General features: G+C 42.0%; 1 protein-coding gene across 1 annotated transcript in view; it reads right to left on the bottom strand.

Annotated features, from left to right (window-relative positions):
• ITPR1 (inositol 1,4,5-trisphosphate receptor type 1) overlaps positions 1 to 27,675 on the bottom strand; it is a 321,074-nt gene that overhangs the window by 167,957 nt on the left and 125,442 nt on the right. Inside the window, exons 6-17 of the mRNA XM_060022942.1 lie at positions 26,520 to 26,606; positions 24,363 to 24,521; positions 22,116 to 22,214; positions 20,890 to 20,973; positions 20,646 to 20,792; positions 16,506 to 16,601; positions 14,791 to 14,835; positions 11,056 to 11,210; positions 4,731 to 4,830; positions 3,581 to 3,741; positions 2,919 to 3,060; positions 166 to 324 (exon numbers count right to left, since the gene is read on the bottom strand). Coding sequence (XP_059878925.1) covers positions 166 to 324; positions 2,919 to 3,060; positions 3,581 to 3,741; positions 4,731 to 4,830; positions 11,056 to 11,210; positions 14,791 to 14,835; positions 16,506 to 16,601; positions 20,646 to 20,792; positions 20,890 to 20,973; positions 22,116 to 22,214; positions 24,363 to 24,521; positions 26,520 to 26,606 — 1,434 coding nt within the window. The remainder of the gene's footprint in view (positions 1 to 165; positions 325 to 2,918; positions 3,061 to 3,580; positions 3,742 to 4,730; positions 4,831 to 11,055; positions 11,211 to 14,790; positions 14,836 to 16,505; positions 16,602 to 20,645; positions 20,793 to 20,889; positions 20,974 to 22,115; positions 22,215 to 24,362; positions 24,522 to 26,519; positions 26,607 to 27,675) is intronic.

Raw genomic sequence — 27,675 nt, 5'->3', positions numbered from 1 at the left:
GCTTGCAAAACAAATCTGTGTTTCCTTTCTGAGAGCAAACTTAACAATGAACTACTACCTGGCCATTAAATAAACATACACGTGACACCTAAAACTCATTGAGGGAAGTACATGAACTTCAGGGAGGAAGCTGCCCCTCACTTCCCATTGGTCCTTAATCCCAACCTGGTTCTTCCTGTAGTCCTGCTGGGAGTGTCTCAGGACCCTGTAGCAGAGGCGGCAGATGTGTCTGAAGGGTGCATGCCGCTGGTCCCCCAGCTCCTCCAGACGTAGCATCGGGCCGTCACCACAGTCTGTGAATGGGGCCTGTAACAACTTGAAGATCTGTTTGCAGAAAGAAAAGAATAAGAACTACCATCACCTACTGTTTTAAGGGCCAACCTTTCCTTTGGAAGTAAGATAACCTCAAGGGTGGCTAAACTATACAGGAAAATCTCTCCATGCCAACAGTCATGAACGTGAAAACTGCATTCATTCCATCAATTGGGACTGGCTCCTCCCTGAATTCCGTCCTCCTGGACCTAAGTGGTCCTCAAATACTTGAAAATGCAGTGTTTCAAGCAGTGCCTGAGAGCACAGACTCTGGAATCAGCAGATTCTAGGTTGAAATTACACATCTTTATTACTTTCCTACAGGTACAGATCATGGTCAAGGTAACCTTCAGTTTTCTCAGCAGTAATATGGAAAGAGTAATACCTAGCTCACAAGGGTGTTGTAAGGATTAAAGTAGATAGTAAGTGTCAGGTCATAAGTGCAGTGCTCACACAAGTGCTCAACGAAGGCTCCTCCACAGTTTCAGACCCTCTAGGAATCACTGTTGTGGAAAAGAGCATGGGCATTTAGCCAGAGGTCTTAGTTGGCAGTTATCACATCAAACGGCAGGGCGTAATCTATTCTGCGACTTTAAACCCTTGTTGAAACAGGATGGAGTGTTAATAAATATCGTCTATCACAGTCCAAAAGGAGAAAGGATTCTCAAATCCAAGTTCCTAGGGAGAACTCTGGGACTTGTAACTAACACGTTTTTCTTTTGGCTCCAGCGGCCCAGCCTCCAACAGCTTTAGAGAACTGTATGGCGTACATTTCCATGTACTTCATCTACCCCGGACTTGTCACTTTTCTCCCTCTAATTTATTTCTACCCCAGTTTATTTAACTTTATACCAAATTACATCATCTCTGTATTTTCCGTGAGTTCATTTTATTTTCTACTCATTCTTCATTTACAGGAAGATCTTTTGGTGACTTATGCTGGTCCCCAGAAGCGCCTCTACAGGCCTTCTGAGTTTATCATATACTCCAAATCTTCCAGGTACATGAAATAACCTTAAGGATACACTGCACTTGATATTATTTGTGAGGAAAATAAAGTTGTCAACTGAATTCTTGTTGGGGTTCCTAACAGGTAAATTCTCACACGGCTGATATTCAACAAGTGTGTTAACCATCAACTGAACGATCAAACCATGAAAAGATGCAGGAAACTTGAATGCATTTTACTAAGTGAAAGAAGTAAAATCTGAAAAAGGTACATACAGTATGATTCTAACTATAGGACATTCTGGAAAAGGCAAAACTATGAAGACAATAAAAAGATCAATGGGCCACCATCAAAAGATCTACAAACAATAAATGCTGCAGAGGGTGTGGAGAAAAGGGAACCCTCTTGCACTGTTGGTGGGAATGTAAACTGATACAGCCACTATGGAGGACAGTATGGAGGTTCCTTAAAAAAACAAAAATAGAACTACCGTATGACCCAGCAATCCCACTACTGGGCATATACCCCGAGAAAACCATAATTCAAAAAGAGCCATGTACCACAGTGTTCATTGCAGCTCTATTTACAATAGCCAGGACATGGAAGCAACCTAAGTGTCTATCAAGAGATGAATGGATAAAGAAGATGGGGCACATATATACAATGGAATATTACTCAGCCATAAAAAGAAAGGAAATTGAGTTATTTGTAGTGAGGTGGATGGACCTTGAGTCTGTCATACACAGTGAAGTAAGTCAGAAAGAGAAAAACAACTACCGTATGCTAACACATATATATGGAATCTAAAAAAAAAAAAAAGGTTCTGAAGAACCTAGGGGCAGGACAGGAATATAGACGCAGATGTCGAGAAAGGAATTGAGGACACGGGGAGGGGGGAGGGTAAGCTGGGACAAAGTGAGAGAGCGGCATGGACATATATACACTACCAAATGTAAAAACAGATAGCTAGTGGGAAGCAGCCGCATAGCACAGGGAGATCAGCTCCGTGCTTTGTGTCCACCTAGAGGGGTGGGATAGGAAGGGTGGGAGGGAGATGCAAGAGGGAGGAGATATGGGGATATATGTATATGTATAGCTGATTCACTTTGTTATACAGCAGAAACTAACACACCATTGTAAAGCAATTATACTCCAATAAAGATGTTAAAGAAAAGATCAGTGGTTGCTTGCAAAGGGTTGGGGGAAAGGGAGGGACAAATAGGCAGAGCACAGAGGATTTTTAGGGCAATGAAACTACTCTGTATGATGTGATAATAATGGATACATGTGATTATACATTTGTTCAAACCCATAGCATGTACAACACCAAGAGTGAACCCTAATGTAAACTATAGACTTTGGACAATTATGAAGTGTCAGTGTAGGTTCATCAGCTATAACAAACGTACTTCTCTGGTGGGGATGCTAATAACAGGGAAGGCTGTGGATGTGTGGAGGTATGAGGTACTCGGGGAATCTCTGTACTTTCCACTCACTTTTGCTGTGAACTTAAAACTGCTCTAAAAAATTAAGTCTTTTTTTTTTTTAAAGTCAATGGATCAAGCCTGCGAGGTGGAAATCATTCACATCCCTCTGTAAGAGCAGTGATACCACTGATTTCTTATAAAGCCAACCCAATATGTCACCACTCACTGACCTGCTTGAGAATATTCTGTTCTCTCATCAGCTTCTGTCGTTCTCTGTTGGGCTTAGAGAAGACCACTTCAAGAACATCTTGACCGGAATTAGTTCCACCAGTGACAAAGTAAACCAAGTCTTCCAGCAGCTTGGTTACAGATCTTAGGAGGAAAAAAGCTATTAGATATGGGAAGTGTTCGATGTGTGACAGGCTGAAAGCTTCACCTCGGAAGCCTTCAGGCCAAAGGAACCAGTTAAGCAGAAGCAAACCCATTCTCCCAGTTTCCTTGAACTTGTCAGTTGAGGCCAATTACCAATAAGAGCGAAATAGAGACGATATCTAGTTGTCCACAAAAACATTATCACCTTCACAAAACATGAGACATTACATTTTATCTCAGAGTAACCTCAACCCCTGACACTCAGTAAGATAGTTCCAGAGACCAAGTTGGAGACAGGGCAACAGAGAAAGGAGGAGATATTTACAAGTTTAGAGACTTTCAGAACAGTGAAAGCAAAAGTAACTATTTCTTGAAAACCACAAGTTGAAGCCACCCACAAATGCTAAGGCCTGCTGCTCTCACACAGAGCTCTTCCAAGCACCCTCTCTCTCCACAAGGGATTTCAAAAACCCACAGGGGGTGAAGATGAGCACGTCCGGTTCTGGCAAGGAGCCTTCACCTTCTTTCATTCTGGGTGATGGTGCCCTTCTCCAGCTTCCCAGCTATGGAGCCCAGCACCTTGCTGGCATCGTTGGCAAAGTCCAGGTCCCGAACCTCAGCAGGAGAGACTGGAACTATGGCAAATGCTTCTTTGTCCTCCTTCACGGGAGAGGTTCCAATCTGAAAAGCAAGATGGTCTTTGTGGAACAGCCTCTTAGACTGAGAGGGTAAGACGTTAATCAAACACTGTATTTGTGGGACATGGGGCAATCCAAAAAGCCTAGAGCTCTCTTGTGGTTCAAATAAATGGACATAGAAAAACACCTGGAAAGATGTACCCCAAATCATCAACAGCTGTTACCTCTAGAGGTTGGTACTGTGGAGAAAAGTAAGGCAGGAAATGGGGCAGTACTATGATTTTATAGCTTCATTTGTTACAGGAAGCATCTGAGACTTCTGTAATTTAAAAACACACTTATAAATACATAGGGAAAAAATCAAATGTACAAAATGGTAATTCTTGTTTCTGAGAGTATTATAAGGGTAGACACTGCACCGATCTTTTAGCTTTTCTATATACCTGAAAATGTTCATTAAAGTAGAGGAAAATATTCCAATAATCTTCCCCATCACCAAAAACTATTATGTGAGAGTATAATTCCATTTTTGAAAAAGAAAAACCCTATGTCTGTGTATTTATGCTCTATGATCCTGAACAAGGTGAGAAAGGAGAGGTGGGCTTCAGGGAGAGAAATTAAAGAGGTTGGAAGGACTTTCAAGAAATAAAAGTACACATTGAAATACAAAGAGAAATAAAGGAATAATAAAGATTGGGGGAAATCAACTAGGTATGTGATGTATGTCAAGGCACAAGCAAACATTCCCCCAGCCAAAATCAGCTTTCAGACAGATATGAAATCCAGACAATTGCTCAACCTTTAGGGCAGAAGCTATGGAATAAAATAAAAGGTTCTAGTTATTTCAAAAGCCCTGGGCTTGCTTCAGCCAGGTCCCTCGGAAAGAATTCTTTCATCACATTCAAGTTTGTCCACCACCACGCTCCTGCCGAAGCAACAACTTCAGACCTCCATACGCCTCCATCTGCCCTCAAAGGAGCCCTTTTATCGGGAGCATGAGACCGAGGGAGGCAGCCAAGTTAGGGGACTTACTTTTAGCATCACGGGTTTTTCTTCTTCCTTGTCAATGGGGATATTTGTGCTGTGAACCCAGGTATTAGTACACAGGTGTCTGAGCCGGACATATGAGTTTCTAAAGGAAAAGAAAAAAAAAGGAAAAAGGATTTTAGGGACAGGGTTATTTAGGCTCTCTAGAGCCACTGGCCTAGAATACATCCTATAAGAATCGAAAAAGGATACCAAAATGGTTTTCCGCTACACACAGTGGACAGCATAAACTTAAGAGCAAACGGTTCTGGTCCAAGATACACTTTGACAGATCTACAGTGGCAAACCATTCAGAAACCACTCTAAGGCGACTGTCTCGTGCTGTATTTCTAAACGCAGCCACACCTCATTCTATCATGTTTGGCTCTACTGCCCTTAACACTGTTTTTTTGTTTTTTTAACAAATCAAAGGTTTGTTCATCATGCAAGTCTACAGGTTCCATTTTGGCAATAAAGTATTTTTAAATTAAACATGTACATTGTTTTTTAAGACATAATGCCATTGCACACTTAACAGTTAACAGTGTACTGTAAACGTGACTTTCATATGCACTGTGAAACCCCCAGATTTGTGTGACTTGCTTTATTGTGATATTCGCTTTATTGCGATAGTCTGGAACTGAACCCACAGTATTTCTGAGGTATGCGTGTATAAAATTATACACTGTGAATGACTATCTCCGAACAAACCGAACATGAGACAGAGTAACAAAAAGTATTTACTGAGGACCTACTAGTGCTTATCATGAGAGATAAAGCAGTAATTGAAATTTTCATATGGATCAATATAGCAAAAAATAAAACCATAAAATGCCTGGAAGAAAATGTGAGTAAAAATTTAATAATCTTGTGAGAGGGAAAGTCTTTTGAAGCACATAACAAAATATAAGATTTCCAAATTTCAGAAGCAAAAGATGGATACATCTTATTACATAGTTTAAATTTTACATTTCCATACAGCAAAAGTAGAAAAAAGTTTAAAAACCATCATGAACATAACTGAGGAAAAATGACAACCTGGGAAAATAAAAGATTAATATATAGTATAAAAGGGTATTAATCCACATATATAGAGAGATCTTAAAAATCTGTAAGACAAACATCATGAATATTGGAAATGAAGATGGAACACGTACGCAAACCAGTAATTTAATAAAGAAACATACATGACCAATAAACATCCAAGTACATATTCAACTCCCTCAGCTTATACAAATTAAAACAATATATCATTTTATTGTATCGTATCCCAAAGATCCTGGAAACTGATACAACCCAGCACTTGGAGCTTAGAGAGCTTACAGAGCTTAGAAAAATGAGTTCTACACGCTCACGGTAAGAGTGTCAACAGGTTAAACTCTGGAAGAGAGTCTGACACTTCGTATAACATGTAAAATGTATCTACCTTCTCATCTAGCAATCTCATTTTTATATTTCTTAAGAGATGACAGCACAGGTGCAAAATGAGGCAGAAAGATGTTCAACAAAGCATTATTTATAATAGTTAAAATCTTGCAAACAACCCAATGTCTCAGTAATGGGCTAGTTAATTATAGTATGTAAGACAGAAGAGTACAGAGTTCTTCAAAATGATTAAATCGATATTTATTCACTTGGAAGTATGTACAGGACATACTGTTCAGTGGAAAAAATGTTAAAAATAGCTTATGATTCATTTATGATAAATTATACACAGGTTATCTGTGTGCCCAGAGACGTGTCTGAAACTACAGAAAACCAAAATGTTTGTCGTAGTTACCTCCGAATGGTTAGATTTTATGTAATTTTTTACTTGTCTCTTTGTTCTCCGTGAGATTTTAAAATATTTTTGGTGTTGTTTCTTTTTATGATGAGCATAGATCATTTTACAATGTTTTTCAAATTTGCTTTTCTTTTAAAGAAGTAGTGACATAATACTTGCTCTTAAGGAATCTATCATTGCATTAGTGAGATGAAATGAATGCACGCCAAGCAAAAGTAACAGGAGACATACATTAGAAAGGCTTTAAGATGGGAGACAGTCAAGGTAAGTACTTTTAGAGGAGGAGATTAAGGAGGCTTCGGGGGAGGCATGGAATATTTTTGTTACAGAAGACTTGAGCTGGAACTTTAAACACTGGTGGGACCAGAGCAGAAAGGACAGCATGGAAGTCATTTGCATTAAGAGGAATTCAAAACAACAGCATCCCAAGTTCATGGGAAAGGGGCACGGGGGAGGGCACATTAAACCAGGCACGTCTCTTCGTCTCTTCGGTAGATCCTCTAACTTCCTTCATTTTAATTGTCTTGAAAATTACAAGTGGTATTTACTCTGAATAGCACGAACATAAATTAAACAACATGAACAAGACATTTGACAGAGATTTGCATTTTTTCTTCTGAGGAACTTGGATTCATTTTCTTCTTTTCAAAGTATAACTGAAAGCTTGGAGCTTAACTTTTACTTGGCGGATTGACTACATTCTACAGAGTTCTATGTCAAAGTTCATTTAAAATACCAAGGGCATTCTGTCTATTCATCTGAAGTCTCATTCCCAACCCTTAGCTCAAGAGTCATGATATCAGGACAACTGCAAAAGAGCCACAAAGCTGGATGCTCTCCCAATGTTCATTTATTGCATCTAATTTGCATAAATTGCAATTTTACTATCTTGCTTATTATATCCAGGACTTGTCACTATCCCTTTCAGTTTGTCTTGAAAGCATTCTTTCAACCAACGACTATTACAGAAAAGTTCTTTGCTGGTAACATTTCAGGTACTTTCATGTATCTACCGCCAGACCTTCTGATCTTCAAAGAAGCAAAATTTAGCACAACTCTAAGATGGAGGGAAATGTGTGTACTCCTCCTAAAATTTTTATGACTCCACTGAATCAATGAATAAGAGGCCCTTTTCACTTCTGGCTCTGAGGTTGGTGGCCAAGGGCAAGAACAGATAAAAATTTAGAGAGCTAAGACCAAGTCCAAGATCATAACTAATAATAAACACATTGGTAAACCACGCCAGACACTTTCTCCAGGGTGAACACAAGGCTTCCCTTGCTTATGAGTTTACAATCAGTCTGTCTATGGACAACTGCCCACAAAGAATGTTTTCCAACAGAGAAACAGTAATGAATCAAGGGGATACAGAAGCAGGGCTCTACAGCCAACCAAAGCTGTTTGGCAAGCTGACCTAGGAATTCAAACTTCCCCTCCCCACGGGATCATGGGGATTTCCAACCCACTGGGGAATATGGCCAACTGGCACCTCATTCCTCTTCACCAAGGGAATGCCATGAAATATCTTCTGACAGATATTTTACATCACATGGTTCTGTTCTTTGCTAACCCTTACAAACAAAAAACTTAGCAAATAAAACTAACGTCATTCCCTTGTCTTCTGGGAGCCTAAAAACAAAATCCATTAAAGAGCTTCCAGAATAGAGGACACAACACAGGGAAAAGTACTTAAACCAAAGCGCAATTGGATTCTATAGTCCCTATGCCTGTCTAGGTAGTCAGTGAGAAAGGACGCTTTACAAAAGCAATCTACCCTACTTCAAACCATATGTTTAAAAATGACCTCAAAATCGATCAAAGATGTAAGTGAAAAGAGCACAAACTACTAAAACTCTCAGAGGAAAACATTAGCATCAATCTTTGTGACCTTGGATTAGGCAACCGCTTCTTATAAAGCATAAGCGGCCAAAAGCAAAAATAGATAAACTGGACTTCAACAAAGTTAAAAACTTTTGTGGTTCACGAGACACCACCAAGAAAGTGCAGAAATCTACAGAATGGGAGAAAATACTTGCAAATCATAACTGATAAGGAGTTCGTAATAAAGAACATTTAATACTCAATAATAAGACACATAACCCTTTTTTAAGTGGCCAAAAAATAATGGGCAAAGGATCTGAAAAGATGTGTCTCCACAACTGATATACAAATGACCAATAAACACATAAGATCATCATCGTTAGCCATCAGAGAGATTCAAGTCAAAACTACAATGAGATACCACTGCACAGTTACTAGGATGGCTCAAATGTAAAAAAGACAAACAAGCACTGGAGAGAAATCAGAACTCTCATATACAGCTGGTGGGAATATAAAACTATAAATGTAAAACTGGCAGTTCCTCAAATGTTAGACATACAGTTATACCACATAACCCACTAATTCCACTCCTAGGTATAGACCCATGAGAAATGAAAATATATATCCACACAAAAATGTGTACACAAATGTTCACAGAAAAGCCAGAAAAAGGCAAATAACCCAAATGGCCATCAACTAATAAGTGAATAAATAAAATGGGACATAACCATACAGTGGAATCTTATTAAGGAATAAAATGAAATGAAGAATACATGCTACAAAACAGATGAATCTTACAAACAATTCTAAGTGAAAGAAGCCAGTCACAAAAAGCCATTCCATTTATATGAAATGTCCGGAACAGGCAGATCAATAGAGACAAAATGCAGATTAGCCTAAGGCTGAGGGTGGAGCCTGGGGAAATGAGAGCGACTGCCAATGGGTACGGTGCTCCTTCTTGGGGTGATGAAATTGTTCTAAAATCGATTGTGCTGATGGTTGCCCAACTCTGCTAATCTACTAAAAACCAATGAATTGAGCACTTCCAGTAGGTGAATTGTACGATACATGAATTATAGCTCAATATATCATTTTTTTTTAAAAAGCAATCTACATCAGGACGAACTTGGAGTACGCGAAGCTGTGCCCATACTTAGGATTTAATAGAAGAACAATCTCCAGCTTTTCCCAGATTCTCAAGGGGTTAATGACCCAGCAGACGGTAAGAAGCAGCGATCATTGTGCTGAATGGCAATGAACAGCCTCCTTGTAAGGTTCTCTTCTTGTGAACGCTGCCTTCTGTTTATCACTCTGAGAGGGATAGGACGAGTATCCGGCACAAGAGAAGGTTCTCCTCTAATTCTTTTTTTTTTAAATTTCATGTTTTGGCATTTTTGTTAGCGTTAATCATTCCCTTCTCTGCCGTCTAATTTTATTAAGCACCTAAGTGTCCAGTGGATGCTAGACACTTGGATACAAACCTCTCCATAGCCATTACCTTCTTTACAATTCCTTTAATGTTTCCTATAATACAATATTTAAGAACATAGTCTTTTGTGTTACACAGACACTTCTGTGTTCTCCTCCGGTTGTAACAGCACCCAAGCTGCAGTTACCACTTTCACAGCCCAGCTCTGGCTGAGCAGGTAAACAGCAATGATATACAGGAACAATGAAACACAAAGGAATCCTCAGAGAGAGGGGCCCTGTGTAAAACCTCCCAGTGCCAGTGAGACTTCCACTACCCAAGGCTGTGTCCAAGAGTCAGAACTGCAAGAACAGCCCTATCTGGCTCTGCAACGGTGCTCGCTGACTTGTGATAAGTTGTTTAAATTCTCTGAGCCTCATTTCTTTACCTCTAGGAAAGGTCAAATGATAATACCTATCTCACAGGGGTTTTGGTGACGGTGAAATTATGTAACATGAGTATTTAGCATTATAGATGGCATGTAGTCAGCACTCAACAAGTGTTAGCCACTATTAATACTTTTGTTGATTTTTTGTTTTTTCAAGATTTTTTTTTTTAATGTGGACCATTTTGGAAGTCTTTATTGAATTTGTTACAATACTGCTTCTGTTTTATGTTTTGGGTTTTTGGTCCCGAGGCATGTAGGATCTTAGCTCCCCAACCAGGGATGGATCCTGCACCCCCTGCACTGGAAGGTGAAGTCTTAACCACTGGACCGCCAGGGGAAGTCCCTGTTGATTTTAAGAGTGAGCTTTTGTTCCATTTACGGTCTAGTAAATGCAAATGCTTTTTTATGCAACAAAACTAAAAGACAAATTTAATAAAATAACCAAAGAAGACTGGTCTGATTTCTCAATACCTTTAATAAAACTTACTATGCACTGAGTGAATTTCAAACGTTCCATTTACTAGAATTTCTTTTCAATTGTTTATTCAATTGACCAGGAGATCTCTCCGATTTGGAAAGGAGGGAGAGAGTAAAGGAAACTAGAAATATTGAGCTACTTAAGCTTAACGTTTGGTTTGCTCACCTAAACATAGCACGTCTTAGCTAACTACTGACTACTGAGAACTTACAACTGATAAGCATGGAAAAAAGAAAAATCAGATGTCATTTCAATGGGCAACCAGAACAAATCCTTTACCAAATCCTGTACAAGAGCTTCAAGAACGACAATGATGTTTTGGATTCCAAGAACCCCAGCCAGGCCACATATACCACCCTGACTCACTTGAGATAAGCCGTTTTGGACTCATACCTTGGGACAAGGCTATCGCCTCCACGGAGGGTGGTGGGATCTAGCTCAAAGATGGAGGAGATGTCATTGCCTTCGGGCACAGAGACCAGGGAGTACACCATCTTTTCTTGGGCGTTTCGCAACCTGCTCCGGGAGGCATCCTGATCAGAGTCCAGCTGAGGAGGAAAAGTCATCACGTCAAGGATTGCACATGCCACGGCCTTCCCTCACTACAATCACTGCACAGTCCACAGGAACAGGGAAGAAACAATAGTGAGCGTCAGTAGCTGGCAGGAGAAGCACCACTGTTTCAGAGCAGTCATCAAAGATGATAGTTGGCCACCCGCACCAAGAACGTTTACACTCTACCTCCTGGTGTTGCAATAAAAATGCTTAAGCAACGTGGGGTTGCATTACTAGCTCTCCATGGGCAGAGTGCTACTGGCGGTACATCCCGGTGCAGCGGTCGGGAGAGAGGAAAAGCAGTGTGAGAAACTTCGCCTGTGGATTTTGTTATGGGCGGTTGTGTCAACCTACAGTGAAACTGTCTAGCAAGAATATGATACAGCTACTTCCCAGGAGAAAAAGACAATGCAATGAAATAAACCTGAATCCAAGTGTTTGTAAGCAGCTGTCCCCATGTGGCCAAGAAAAATATTTGAGAAGTCGGACTAGCCCTGAAAAAATGTTCCCAATTAATCAATTGCTGACGACAATTCAGGGGAAAAGGGGCCCCTCCTGCTACGTGAGGGATTTGGCTGAGACTGAAGAAAATCTCTGACAGTGAAGGCTGAAGAACAAGGATGAAAGCTTTCCCAAGAAACTGTAAAAACACATCTAGTCTCCAAAGGCCATCTGCCTAAGAAGACGGAAGCTGCATGCCGAGCCTAGCGCCTGCTCTGACAGGCTCACGAGGTGGCTCTCCGCCGTGTGACTCTAGACGGGATCATTTCTCATGTTTAACATCCTTGCAAGATGACAATATCCACCTGTATGTACTAGGAAAATCACATTTCCCTTGTCTCTATCTTGCTTTGCTTAGGCTGAGGCCCTGCTTCCTTTCCAAATGCAACGGAGAAAAGAAAAGCAAATCTAACAGGCGAAGGAGAGAGCGTTAAGACAATTTCATTCCATGGGGCCTGAGTTCTAGGACTGTAGGTAACAGCTTGCTTTTTCAGTTCATCAGCAGCCCCAGTCTTTGTCTAAAAAAAAAAAAAAAAAGGAAGGAAGGGGAGCGAAGCGACGGAAGAAAGAAAAGAAAATGCAAACAATTCTTCTGATACCCCAAACCTCTGTCTCCCCCCTCACACTCCCTCCTTCTCACACCCTGTACCTCTGGCTAAACAAACCCCCGTTTGTCATTCCACCTACACTAACGTAAGACTCCACTGGAGAGGTTCAGGACAGCTCCAAGAGCTCAGCTCGGGAGAAAGCACTCTGAACAGAACGTGTCCTCTTCTAACCACTGTTACCTGTAAAGGGTTGCACACACCACTTTCAAAATAAACCCTGCCCCGGTTCTGGTGTGAGACACGGGGCTCAGCTACGGACTGGCAGTTAAATTTCAGACCTGCCACACATCCGAAGAAAAATGCCAACTGCACTGAGTCCACTGCATCTGGACTGTGACTGAGCAAGGCGCCCTCATCCTCCCGAGTGCAGTCGGCGCTTGCCATCTAGTGGGAGGAGAGGCACACGTGCAGAAGGCCGTCAGACAAGAGCCAGCCTCGGGTTGTTCTTTCTGTCCCTGTGGCGTCGAGCCCGTGGCTCAGGGGGGCTGCTGAACTGAGCAAGAGGAGAGCGACAAAGCCGAATGGGGTCCCAGGGAAAGCCACGGGCACTGGGTGCCAGTCTCAGGAAATACGCGACCAGGAAGCAGAGCAGAAAGAGAGGCTTCCTCTCCCACACTCCCGAGGCTCCCAACCGAGAAGACGGTGAAGGGTGCAGGACCCTCCCAACGCTGACACCTTCCTCCCAGAGGCAGGAGCTGCGCCGCTGGCCTTGAGGGTGCGGGGTGAGCACCCCCACCACACACACCCCTCCTCCACGCGAGGACCGCCACCCAAGCAACACCCCAAGTAGCGAGAGCAACGCGGCCCAGATCTGCAGCCAGACCCACTGGCACATGGCACTGCCCTGGCACGCAGAAGCACGAAAGAGTAGAAAGATGACCGCACTCCCAGCGACCCTGAGGCCTGTGGCCAGTGAGGACCACGCTCTGCTTCTTCACCCGTCAAACAAAGATGGAGAGACCTGTCCCAATCCCTTCGTGCAACTGCTGTGCAGCCCAGAGGAACGGTGGATGGAAAGGCACTGAAAATGGTAACCATCCTTTGCACCTTACAAAAATGCCATTTATTAAGCGTTTACTATGGGCTAGGCACTTCATTTGCACAACATCTCACTTCGTCCTTACAACCAGCCCATTGTCCACAACTACAGATGAGGGAATTCAGTCTCAGAGAGGGCAAGTAACCTGTCCAGAGTCACACAGCTCATCAGCGGTGGGTCCGCTATTTAAACCCAAGTCTGTCTCTCTCTCGCCCTACTTTTAATCACTGTGTCCTTCCCCCTGCACTGCACGTGCCCGTCTTTCCCTCGCACGTGAACAGGCCAGGAGAGCAGTCCCGTTCCACACAGAGTTCAAGGTTCACTCGGACATCAGCTCTCCCTGAAAGAAGCCATGGTTCTCCTTCCAAGTCACCTCTAAGGGGAGCCTTAGTCCCCCAGCAAGTCCAGCAACTAACTAATGGTGGGACACCCTCAGCTAGAACTCTGCGTTTCTTCCAAAGCTAACATTCTGCCCAAACCTAATTAGCAGGTTCATGGCTGCTGCAGAATTCACAGCACTTTCGTTGACAATTACATTCTGTATCATCTCCACCCCAACTCCCTTCATTAATGTACCTATGTTAATGTCCAATTTTTTCAAAATTTTACAAAAAATAACACCCTCAGTACCACCTAGCATATTCACCATCAAGATGTCCACATGGACACACAACGTCAAACAGAGCAGCAACCGTTTGGGTCTTTGTTTTGTTAATCCTACACCAGAATGAAGCACTCCACAAGAGAACTGCATGACTTACACCCATCATTTCCCTGTAACACAACCACTTCCCTCTTCAACCCGTAACTGTGGACACCTGAACCCCCAACCCAAGTGCCTCCCTATCAGCATTAATTGGCAATATGGCTTCCCAAGAAGGATCCAGCTGGCATTAAAATTCCAAACCACACAATAAGGTCTATTTCTGACTTTGCAGAAAGGACAGATGGTTAGACAACTGAGTGTCTAATCAGCAGTCATGCCTCATGTGCTACCTCCACACTCTAAATGACAGTGTCCACCTTATACACTCATTCCTTGAAGACATCCGAGTGAGTCATAGATTCAGGTCAACAGCAATGAGACGTTGGCATGTAAAAGGCTGGCTTCTACAGGGACCATCACCGTCTCCAACCTAGCAGTATTCCAAGAGATACCGTGAACTTCCGCAACTTAGAGATGGAGACCCCTTGACTAAGCACACAGAAAGAGCATCATGACCAACAGTCTCTTGGACCAACCAGGACACAAGGGGATATGACTGCCCTCCAGGGAAGCACAGAACAAGATCCTCTGTTAAGGCAGCGTAAGCTCTCCCCTTCCCCAGCACTCAGTGACCACAGGGGCAGTTTCGTACATGGGGTTCCAGATCACATGTCCTCACCCTACCAGAGGAAGACAAGAAGGCTCTTGTCCATACTTACTGAGGGCTGAAACTCCAGGCATTCTTCCTCAAAGTCAGGGTCTACCTGATGAAAAAGAATCATTAGGAAATTAAAACATCCATTGCTTTCTCAAGGACTTGGCCCCGCTAGCAGGAGACTTCAAGGCCTGCGAATATCTTTGGACAGCTAAGAACTTCTCCCTTCCCTCTGTTCACGAAACCAGCATGCCACAATCACAACACACGTCACATGAGTACAACACACATGGAACAATCTACCAGTCACCAATAGATGGCTCTCAAATGTAGACAGAGGAACACAAAGAATCCACTAGCAAAGCAACAGTTAAAAGCCTGAAATAAATAAAAGGTCAGTACCCAGTGATTGATAATCCTGCTTATTTCTAGTTAGAAATAAAAAAAAATGTCTGGCTTCCAGCAAGAACTGCATTCGCCCCAGGACATAACAGATAATGCAACCGCCATTGATCTTTGGCAAACCATGTAATCAACGTTTCTCACAGCTGGTGGGCTGGGTCCATCATTTCCTATGGCTCCGTTTCAAATTTCAACTTAGTCTTAATCTTCGGCTCTTCAATATTTCAAAACCATCAGTTCATACAAGTGTCAGGCATCCCGGGGGGGTTGGAACATTTAGATTCAGCCTTCCTTGGGGTCAGCTGCAGAAGCAACACTGACACCCAGGCATCACCTTGAAAATCTCTGAGCAGTCTCATCAGTGATATCAGATGACAGGAGGTGTCCCTTGATGTACGGCTAGAATCTGGTATGAATATGCATCGTACATCTTCCAGCGGATCAGAGTAAAACTCAACGTCTGTCACACAGTAACATGGCTCCTTAATTTAATACAAAAACTAAAAGGGAAATTCCTCCCATCCTTCAGTGTTGAGTCTTGCCTTTCCTCAAAAACCCTTCACGGTCATTTAAAATACATTGCCTTGATTTTTTTACATTCCTGTAAGTAAAAGACCCTGTCTATCCACTAAAGCTCTGAGTAACCAGGCTGTATAAAATGACGTAATTCTTTATGGGCTTTAATGCTTCCAGCTTTACGTACCATGTTTCACTGCGGCCAAGTCTTGGTCATTCGTGTTAGGATCAGGATTGGTAAATAAGATGCGGTGAGAGCAGTCAACAAGAGCAAAATGGAAAGATCATCCTAAAACCCTGATTAGCATTATGTTTTTTAAGCTCGATTCTCTTAGCCACTGTCAAATACAGCTGACCCTTGAACGATGCGGGAGTTAACACGTGTATAATTTATAGCTAGCCCTCCAAACCTGCGGCTCCCCATCTGCAGTTCTGCATTCTCGGATTCAACCAGCCACAGACCGCGTAGCACTGCAGTGTTTACTACTGAAAAACATCCACAGGTAGCTGGACCCGTTCAGAGTTCAAACCCGCGTCGTTCAGAGTCAAATGTATACGACACAGTATTATTAAATAAAGTCACCAGGATGGACATTACATTCCCACCACAGCATTATTTTCTAACTGACCTTGTCCCCACAGCTTGATCAGAATCCCTGTCAAATACTAAAATGTGTTCACGATTTTTGCCTCTTCTTGTCTATAAGCAGGGAAATGAGGTGGAAGGAAACAGAAAAGCAGAAGGAAAAGCTAGGTAATGGAGCATTACCCTCAGCCCCTAACTACTCAATGGCTATAGGTAAGTGAGGAAAGAGCAGTACATCATCCTTGAAAGAGAAAAACTATGGGGCTGCCACTTACCTCTGCTGCTAAGTAATGCCCTGTAGCAAGATGCTTGAAACGGAAGAGGCTGTTCCAATATCCTGCTCCACCCCGACACGGGTCATGCTGGACCACCTGCAACAGGAGTGGAAGAAATGTCAATCCAAATGAGGGCGGCGCTGAATCTGAGACACCACCCAGAAGTCATAGTGCAGGAGCCGTATTTAAGCTGAAAAAAATCATTATCTTCCAACAAACGCGTAACAAGTATCATATGTATTGTTAAGCAATGTTTCTCCAAGGAAAAAAGAGTCCCCTAATTAACATGAAACGGTTGTAAGACAAAGTTCAGTGGTTTTCGGATTATTTGCCTTAATCATAAGGAAGAAGTTAAGATCCTGGACTTCATCCACAAAAGGCGAAACAAGCAACAAAAAAAGAATCTCATGGAAAACTGTAGCAATTTATCCATGCGCTCATGCACTATAATACATCCACACGCCTGAGCTTTGAAACTGGACACTCACAGTGCCTGGGCCAATTCAGCCTACAAATAAATGTAACCGTAGCTTCTGCTCATGATGGAATAACTGGCACTGGGAGTTGCTGCCATAAATAGGCACCTCACACAATACGTGAACATGCCACAGACAACGAGAAAACTGAGGAAGATGTAAGATATACAAAACAACTGGGTTCAGATGCTGGATGACAGGGAGCGCACAACTGTCATCTCTGAGGACAGGGACACAGGGTGATCTCCACGACTGCTCCAGCTTTCTGCTGGGAGGTCCCCTCTCTGGACAGTGGCATCGAGAAGAGGTATTCAAGCAGAGGAGACCAGTCTCACTGAGGTGAGGAGATATCAGAACTTAAGGAGGCTGAGGTGACTGGAATCTGTCAGGGCAGAATACAGAGCTCCCCAGAAAACAATTTCCAGAAATCTGCACAAGGGCCTCCTTTAGTCTTTGGCTAAATACCAAGCGGCATACGTGTAAGGTGAGACCCCACAAGGCCAAATAGAAAACGAGAGGGTAGTCGTAAGCGCAACGATCCAGGAGTTCACACAGGACTAGAAGGTGTTCTGATTCTAACAAGCCAGAGGAGAGGCCGGTTGAACACCTGGGGCATTCAGTATCGACATCAAAAGGCTCACACCTTAGTAGCTGGGCTAGTCTAGCCCTAAAAAAATGCTACAGTACACTTGACCCAATGACGCTTTAAAACAAACCTCCAAAGGGTCAAAGTGATCTGCAAGTAACTTTCTTTGTCTGGCAAAACAAAAGTCAATACTCTTTAAAGGAAGGCAGCAGATCCAGAGCGTCAACAAAGGAGCATCACAACATTGAGCATATTGTCATAATGCAGCAGACAGGCAAGAATCAGGAAAATGCAGCCTGTCAGACAATATCGAATGACCCAGTGTGTCCATGTGGTTGGTGGAGGCTAGAGAAATACGTAACAGGGACCCCCAAATGTTCCCATTTTGATACATACCCACACATTTTGAGAATCTCAGTGGTTTCAAAGTAGGATAAACACACATACACACACTCACACGTGCATCAAGACACATCATAATGAGGTTAACGTAAACCAGAAAGAAAAAGAAAAAATTTTACAGTAGCTAGGGAAAAAAAGAGGCGCTATATGCAGGGAACAAAAAACCACTGAATTCACATCAGAAAGTAATCTGTGCGAGACAACAATGGACGAACGCCTTCAAGTACAGAAAGAAATAACGGTCTATGTAAAATTCTACACTCAACGAAAATATCTTTCATGAATGAAGGCCATATGGAGAAATGAGAACCTTTAATACACTGCAGGTGGGGACATACAATAGTGCCTTCAAGACAGTCTGGCATTTCCTCAAAAAGTTAAACAAAGTAACCATATGACCCACAATTCCACTCCTGAGAGAACTGAAACTCCTCACAGAAACTTGTGCATGAATATTCACAACAGCCAAAAAGCAGGAACAATCCAAATGCCCATGAATAGTAAATAAAATGTGGTATATCCATACAGTGGAATATTATTTGACAATAAAAAGAAATGAAATACAGATACGCATGGCAACATGGATAAACTTTGAAAACTTTATGCTAGGTAAGAGAAGTCAGGTACAAAGGACCACATATTGTAGGATACCATTTATATGAAATGTTCAACCCGGGCAAATCTACAGAGGTAGAAAGTGGACCAGTTACCAGAGGTGGGGAGGGGCAAATCTGAAGAGAAATGAGCTGTGACCGCTGTGGCTCAGGGATTCTTTTGGGTCAACTAAAAACCACTGAGAACTACACACTGTACATTTCTGAATTGTGTGACATATGAATTGTATCTCAATGAGGCTGTTATTTTCAAAAACGAAAAATAAACTGATCTTTTTAAATGAAGGTGAAATAAAGATATTCACGGACAAATATAAAGTTGTTTTCTTGTCTTCAAATGAGAGCTGAGAGAATTGGCCAGTGGCAGACCTGCACTACAGAAATGATAAGGGAGTTCTTTAGGCTGAAGGAAGATGATTCCAGATGAAAACTCAAATCTACACCAAAAAGTGAAGAGCTGGAGATGATGACTATGTGGGTAAAAGACTCCTGTCCTCTCGTTTTTCCATGTTTTTAAAATGCAAGTGACTCCTTAAACAAGGCAAAAAAAATAAAAACGCACTATGGAGTTTATAGCATATATAGAATAAAATGCAAGAGAATATCACCACAAAGGACAGGAAGGGAGAAACAGAAGTGCAGCTGACCCTTGAATAACACGACTTTGAACTATAAGGGTCCACTTACACGTGGATTTTTTTCAATATTAAATACTACAGTGCTACATGGTTGGATGAATCCACGAATACAGAGGAACCACGAACACCGAGGGCTAACTATTAGTTATACGTGGATTTTTAACCATGTGGAGGGTCAGTGCCCCTAACACCCGTGTTGTTCAAGATTCAACTGTATACTATCGTAAGGTTCTAACATCACGTGTAAAAAGTTATGACGATATGTAAAACTGACTGGCAATGAGGTGAAGACATATAATGAAAACCCTAAATCATGACCAGAAATATAAAACACATGGTGTTGCCTTCCTTCTTTTATTTGGAAGGGACACTTAAGTTTCTAAAATCCTCAAGAAGAAAATAAAAAAGGAAGACGTTCAGTGTTTCCCTAGAGTATTCAGAGGGAAAATTGGCAGGCAACAGTTTTGGGGGGGAGCAAAAATTAGACAGCTGTTGCTTCTCAGACGATAAAATATAGAAGATGGTCTACAGTGGACTTCTGGGTTAAGTGAGTCCATACTGCAAAAACTCTCCCCAAAAGGTTGACACGTTTAATTCATTTCAATCAGTTTGTGAGTGAAGAAGACATGGTACTTGCTTTTAAGGTTCTAAAGTCAGTCACGGTGACTCCGTAGGGTTCTGACATTTCTAATACTTTTTTCGTTTATGAATTAAGTTCCAAGTCCCTACAGCCTGGATATATCGCCCTTCAGGATCTGGTCTCCTAAAACAGTTTCTGTCTTATTTCGCATGACTATCCTCTGTTCCTAATCAAATGAGGTTACTGAGTTCTAACCCAAGGTTGCCTCACATTTCCAATTCCACGTTAGTATCTTATAGGAAGTGACTTACTCCATTCATCCCTTCCGTCTGAAATATAGGTCATCCCGTCAGCACCAGCTCGGATGCTACCTCCTTCAGGAAGTCTTCCTTGATCGCTTGCCCTCCCTCATCTACACATCCAGAGGACAGGGAATGTGCCTCTTTGTGCTTTGGAGGTGTAGATACTTCACCATCCAGTATCTTTCCATCCTATCGCCAATGTGCAGTCACCTACACATTGTGATGGGTTAGGCACTTGATTACATATTGCTGTGATAGATAACTGAGCAAGGGAAAGAAAAAAACACAGAAGGAAGAGATGATCAGATGACCCAGAGAAAGAAATTTCTAACTTCAGTTGGGACGTGGCTTCCGAGGTAGCTATTCTTTTCCTCCACAGGAACATCTGGCATCCTTCAGATATGGCGTGATGTGTTTGTTTCTCTAAGTCATCCCAAGTCATCCATTGTTTTTGGAACAAGGTGGGTGTGAGTACCTGGATGTGACTTATTCCTATAAATCCATGAATCCTTTCTCCCTGCCCGCCCCACCCCATCCCTTACCTCCACCTCCCACAGGGCTTTGGAACTAGTGGCAGACGTGGCTGACTGCCGGCCGGTAGTTCTCAGGAAGACATGCTGCTTCTTCCTGTGCTCGTCACAGGTGAGAAACTTCTCCTGCTCGGCGTGGAACAGCCTCACCACGTCACCCTAAAAGTCAACACACGGAGGAATGAAGGAAAACGCATTTAAAAAGAGAACCAAAGAGGACCCAAGTGCTGCCCAGCCTGTAACGTATCAAACTTACCCCCTTTAATATGTCATCTTTGTTATCACTCCATTTCATGAAAAGGACTATTTTCCAGCTGGTATTGCAGTTGACGGAATTGACCTAGAAAACAAATTAGTTATTATTTCACATACCCCTCAACAACTGTGGTTTCCTGTGCCCAAATGCCTTATTTCTGCCCAAGAAGCAAGGCTGTGCTTCAGCCCTCCAAGCCTAAAGACTGACATCATGAAGATCATAGAACTTGCAAATTCAGTTGGCCTGATAGAAGTCTTTGGTAATAAATGGTTCATTTGTACCAGTCAGTATGTATGCTGCAACTCCGGCTAACAGAACCAAGCTTCCTGCCCCCCTGGAATGATATCTTCTTCTTCTTTTTTTTCCCCCAAGTCTCTTGTACTATAGCCAGACGTAAAGGCCCAGTGAAAACAAGTATGTATAAAATGAGATGAGCTACAAAGGCAAAAAAAAAAAAAAAAAAAAAAAAGTCCAACGTATACATCCTAAAATGTTAATGATATAGCCATTGTTTGTAAACGAAATATATGCCAGGCACTGGGCTAACATTCACTAATATATTTTATCCTCAGCAACACCCTAAAAATAGCCATAACCATCATGCCCATTTCAGAGGTAGGAAAACTGATGCCCAGGGAGACTGGATAATGAACCTACAGTCACAGAGGTAGGGAAGGGCAGATTCAGGATTTGAATCCGTATCTGTCTGTTTCCAGAGCTTGTGTCCTCCAAACAAACATTAGGCAAACATTTATGTCACCATCAAGTTATTGCCCTTGTGTCCTAAAATTGCCAATTAAGTTAAGTAGATGTACTGCCAAAAGTAAGATGTCACTCTCACAGGGCTGCCGATGGCCAGCAGTGTCCCCTTCTTATGAATTAGCACAAGACACACTCTTTAGAGAGACCAATTAGAAAAGGGTACCCCTCTGGCCAAAAACACTTGGTAAAGGGGGCCCTTCTCTCCTTAAAGAAGTTAGAAAACAATCCCCCAGGGATACAAAGCTTAGCACACTGAGCCCTCAGGTGACATCAGCCCCCACCCAATGAACAGGCTTATATAACCTCATGCGGCAGGCCTGGCTCTCAGTTTGTTCCCCTGCAGAATGGGTACACTGCCCCGAGTCACTACTCAAGTCGCTGTGAGCACGCACATGCTCTGGCCCCAGGAAGGTTTGCTCCTGCAGCATATGCCTGCCCACAAGCCATAACTTTATTTCCCTTACCTCGTTGCAGCCTGGGTTATCCACCAGCTGATGACTGCTGGCATGTAAGGGCTGGCCAGCATTCACGGGGTTCAGAACAACCTTGTCACCTATGACCACCTGGAAAGGAAAGGACCAATAGAGCATTTCACAAAACAGGTCAGGACTGCAGACTGACCAGTGGCTAGTTCTGGCAGGAGCTGTAAGAGCCTGCATAGAAGGCGGCCCAGCTTCCAGCAAGTAGAGTGATACAGCACAAATGCACAATTAACTCAGCTCAATATTCTATCATTACCTAAACGGGAAAAGAACTGGGAAAAGAATGGATACTTGTGTGGGTATAACTAAATCACTTTGCTATACACCTGTAACTAACACATCATTGTTAATCAATTATACTCCAATATAAAATAAAAATTTTAAAATATATAAAGAATGGAATTTCAAAAAAAATAAAAATTAAAAAAAGATTTTAAAACCCCAAAGCCTGACCCTGACCAGGAAGAGGTGATGTTCACAAGCCTGAGGGTAAATTTTTGCCCACAATTGTCAATGATTATCCAAAGGCGATCTCCAAGTCAGTCAGAGCAGGAAGAAAAAAATCGTATCTTCGTTAGCTTCAGTTAAGGCACTTGTACAAATAAGCTCTAACTAAATTTTAGGAGTAGAAGCAGATTACTGCCTGAAGTAAGTCTTTATCTTTGAAAGAATAAAGCTATAAATTTATATTTCTAAAGCAAAGGCTTTTATACTTTTTTGAAAAGTCGTATTAAGAAATACGTTTTCTATTATGACTCAGTCATACATAAAGAGTTTATGTGGCTATATTTGTATATACATGTATGCATGTATAGAAAGATATAGAGATCTCTATTTATCTAAAAAAAAAGTCACTCCCCCAAACAATCTTATCCCCGTCATGTTTAACACAGCTTGATACTGCCTATTCTATTCCACTTTCTAAAATGAGTGTCCCAAGCTACTAAATTGATCTCTTGGCCCATGAGTAGATGAATACCTGTCCTTTGAAAGACACTATTCTACAAGTATTCAAGTCCATCTTACTTTCTCAACTAAGGCACAGCTAAACAGGTAAGCTTAAAGGACAGGAAAGCAAAGGACTTGCAAACATGAAGTTCAGAGCAAAGCACCCTTGTCTTTTATTATGGGAGTGGAAGGAAGAAGAATAGAAAGGATGGTTTCCTAAGGTGTAAAACACACCTATTCTCAGTTTGATACATTTGGGGAACACATACAACTAAGTTTTCTCTAACTCAAAATATATGCAAGTTAAATATGTCAAAAAACCCAACCCTTTAGGTGAAACCTAAGCTTTACTGGACTTACTCTTCTATACTCAGTTGATGATCACTATGCACTGTACACCCGCTGCGAGGGGGCTGCTCAGGTACTAGAGGCTTCACGTATATTGTACAGACTTTAATATGCACACAAACATATAAACTGAAACATATTTAAACGACCCAAAGCTTGTATACTTAAATATTAAAAAATGGGAAAACCCAGTTTCAGGTGAAGGCAAGTTAAGCTTTTTGACAAGATTTCACACTGTTTAAATACATATTTCTTTTTGGTGGAAAACAACTATTTCAGAATCTTAATGAGGTTGGAAATGCAGCTGATAGCATTGAAACATAGTCACTGTTAAGTATATGCCCCATAATGACTTACTAACGTAGCTAATAAGTATCAGAACTGTTCTAAGTCACCCTGGAAAGGATTTCTGGGGCTTTATAACTTAATCACCCCTCAGGAGAGGAGCCAGCTCGGGACCAACCACAGTCATTGAAATGGAAGCAAGAGCCTGCAGAGTTATCAAGAGCAACTGAGGATAATCCTAAAATCCACTCTCCTTCCCTGATCTACTTCCTTTCCATCCTTCTGTCCTAACTTTATTTCCGCAATAGAGAACCATTTCTTTTCCACTACTGATCTAGAAGGACAGGGACACTCCCCAGGACACTCATACATGATAGCTGCTCTTGTGGTAAAGTTACTCAAGTAATGGGCTCCTCATATGATTTTTTTCAGAAGCCCAGTAGGAAAAAAACAAAGCTACTGTATTTAGGTCACATTGCTCTCCAAACTTCCCTGTTTCCCAAACACTGGTTTCCATGGTGATTTCCTTCTCCTCATACGGGATAAGCCTCTGGCTCCAACTTTAAATTTCTCTTAGTTGACTCTAGTGTACAGTTATGGTTGGAGGCCTGGCACGGAGCACGCCCTGGGCTGGGCATGTGTACTTACACTGTCTCCGATGGATCGCAGCTTGTAGAATGGCTGAATGTAAAACCAGGACCCTTCGTTGCCAGCCTCGTCCAACGTTACTCTCATGGCATTCTTCTCCAGCAGAGCTGGAAGCCTCTTATTCACTGTTAGGTATTTATTACTTTTCAAATGCAAGAGCTGAAAACCACCAAGAGAATAAGGTGAGCGTCAGCACGTCCCCGAATCTCTACATTTCTCTCTCAGTCATACAAGATATGTATCAAACACTCCTCCCACCACTGAGCCACCTGTGAAGTTAGAGAACCACAGAAGTGGTTAAGGCAGGGAATGATTAGAAAAGAAGGAAGACCAAAGGGAGCAGAAGTAGAAGGAAGAGGAGAAGACATTTTTTCCCCCCAACACAGCCCTGGACAAGATGGGTGTCGCTCAGGTCAAGTGCACCATCAGCTAGGAACATCACTCTGCCATTGGTTAGCAGCAAGGGGTCTAACCCCAGGTAAAGGGACTAAAGAACTGCAGTCTGAATATGCCCTGACATGAAGGTGGAGCTAAGGAAAGGCACTTTTGAACAAGAGAAACAGTTCAATTTAAGAAGTGACCCCATTAGGGGACTGTCAATTCACTTGGAAAAACACGGCTGCTATGGATTTCCACCTTGAATTTCTAAGCACTCTATTCTTAATTCTTGTGTAACCGTTACACGAAGGGGATGGAAAGATGGAAGATCTAGATGCGAAACGTCTCATAGTAAGTCTAGACCAGCAAGAGCTGACCAAGGCTTCCCAACTCAACAGGCTGTAAGAGAAGATGGAGGGGAATAGGAAAGACCGTCCAATCCCTGGAGAAATGGTAAGACTAGCATGGGACACCACCTCCAACTGCCAGTATCTCCCTTTTCAGCTTAACAGATACAGTTTCTAGAACACTCCTAGGAGGCCCACAAATCTTCTTGTCTGATCTGTGAGTCCCTGACATCCCCTGGCCATGACACATAAGGCAATGCCTTCCCAAGCTTCCGTGGTACTCTGATGAGTAGTACCTCTGATCTTCCATGCACCTCTCCAAGGGCTGGACTTAGCTGGCTTATAACCTGGCATTACCTACAGGTGATCCTCAAGATCTAGGCTGGGAAAATAAGAAATATTAGGTCATAAGTATTCACAGCACACTCTGTGACAGGTACCTCTCAATCATCCTAGGCCGCACATACCATTATTATTCCCATTCTGCTAGTAAGCCAGCCGAACCATGGCAAGAATTCTTGCCCAATACCTAACAGGAAAACAAGTGGGAAGGAACTCGTTTGTCATTTGTAAAGTTAATATTAGTATTAGTAAAGAGAGACAAATTAGGAGTTTGGGATTAACGCGTACACACTATTCTATATATAAAATAGATGAACAACAAGGACCTACGGTACAGCACAGGGAACTATATTCAATATCTTGTAATAACCTATAATGCAAAACATATGGAAAAGAATCGATATATGCACATATGTATAACCGAACCACTTTGCTATATACCTGAAACTAACACAACACTGTAAGTTAACTATACTTCAATTTTTAAAAATGGTTTAAAAAAAAGCCACATTTGGCACTGGACTTCTTCACACAGTTTTCTGCAAGGATAGACCTAGGTGGATTTTTTTTTTTTTTTTTTTAGCAAAACCTGCTGTAGCTGTTTCTTAAATTGTGTTTTATCCTGTCAAATTTGAAGGTACCAGATACAAACAAGTAAACCTCACAACCCATGAGGTAAGACATGAGACCTATCATCAAATGTTCTACCTGAAGGTACAGAATTGCTCTTCTTACTTCTGGTGACCAGCTCTTGAACCAATTTTTACCAAACATGAAGAACTTTCAAGCAATGCAAGTTAGGCAAAAGCGCAACAGCCAGGCTCCTCTTCAGACAGGGAGCCTCCCATCTAAAAAATGTGGACAGATTTTAAATTAACAGTATAGGGGAGAGAAGTGGACCCTTGCACTGAGAGAGAACCAACTAAAAGCCCAAGAGTCCAGCCCACATCACAAGAAATGCTAGACCTTTTGCAATAAACTGGCTGTGTCCACAGAGTCCTATCTGTCCAAACCGGGTTTCGTGTGCTTGTTTTTCGATTCACTCTTTGTAAAGCTTCAGCTCCACGACAGAACAGCGGCTTTGACCCACCTGGATTACATTGCCATACTGGATCACGGTCCCCAGCAATTTCCTGTTTTCTGTCTCATTCTGCTTCTTTTCCAAGTCTGCGGCATGCTGTACATAGAGGAGGAAGATTGGTCACAAAGAGGAAACAATGGGTTATATATTTCTCTGCCGCAAGGCAAAAGCAATATAGCCAGTTCATACAAGAACCACAAAAATAAGCAAATACCTAAGTACACTCTGAGGCTAAGTACAATGAGCAAGGGGTTCAAGAAACCAACCCACTATGCCTTGTTTGCTGGCCTTCTTGGTTTTTCAAACATGTATTCATTTTTTAAGGAATTCATGGACATCTGGTTAGGGTGAGACTAAGTCACAAGCTTATGTATTTTTAAAGAAAATAGGGTAGGGTTGGAAGGGAATTTGCATAGCCCTTTTATGATTTGTACAGGTCTTCTTTATAGCTTTGGAGTAAAATAAAACAGCATTTAAATACTGGTTTTGTGACCTGGAATGTGTTAGTTAACATCTTTGCAATCCTCAGTTTCCTCTTTTGTAAAATGAAAATAAAAATAGTACCTTCACCTCACAGGAATCACACAGCACGGTATCTCATCATTGTGGCATTCATGGAGTGTTAGTTATTATTGTTACATACCAATTATAATTTATTTAGTTTTCACAGTAGTTCCCTGAGGAGAAGATCATTATCTCAATTTCATAAAGAAGAAACAGACTCAGAGAGATGAAAAAGTTTGGTCGACACTGCATAGCTAGTTGAGTGGGTACAAAAGGAGCACTGTTTTCTCTACTACTGTGTATATTTGAAATTTTGCTTAATAATGTCATTTTTTAAAAATTACACATCTATTAAGTAAGTAAGAGATAATCCCCAAACCCATATTTGGGTTAACTCCAGATTTACACATTCACAAATGAGGCTGGAGATATTACTAGTGCAGCTCCGGCAGGCCAGGGAACAGGGTAAAACCAAATAGAGGGTTCCCATAACAGTTTGCCAAGGCCACCAACCCGCACAGTCATTTTTCCTTCGTTCACCTGTGCAGCTCTGCAAGTCTGTTAGCATATTATAACCACACTCAAGGGGAACTAGTTTCATCCTAGGCAGTTAAACTGCCGTTCCAATCTCTGATTCCCAAACCCAGACTAAGTAAAACAA

The sequence above is a fragment of the Delphinus delphis genome, chromosome 10 (genome assembly GCF_949987515.2).
Source record: "Delphinus delphis chromosome 10, mDelDel1.2, whole genome shotgun sequence".
Classification (NCBI taxonomy): Eukaryota; Metazoa; Chordata; class Mammalia; order Artiodactyla; family Delphinidae; genus Delphinus; species Delphinus delphis.
Note: the sequence above shows the minus strand (reverse complement) of the source record. Positions and strands in the feature narration are given on the sequence as shown.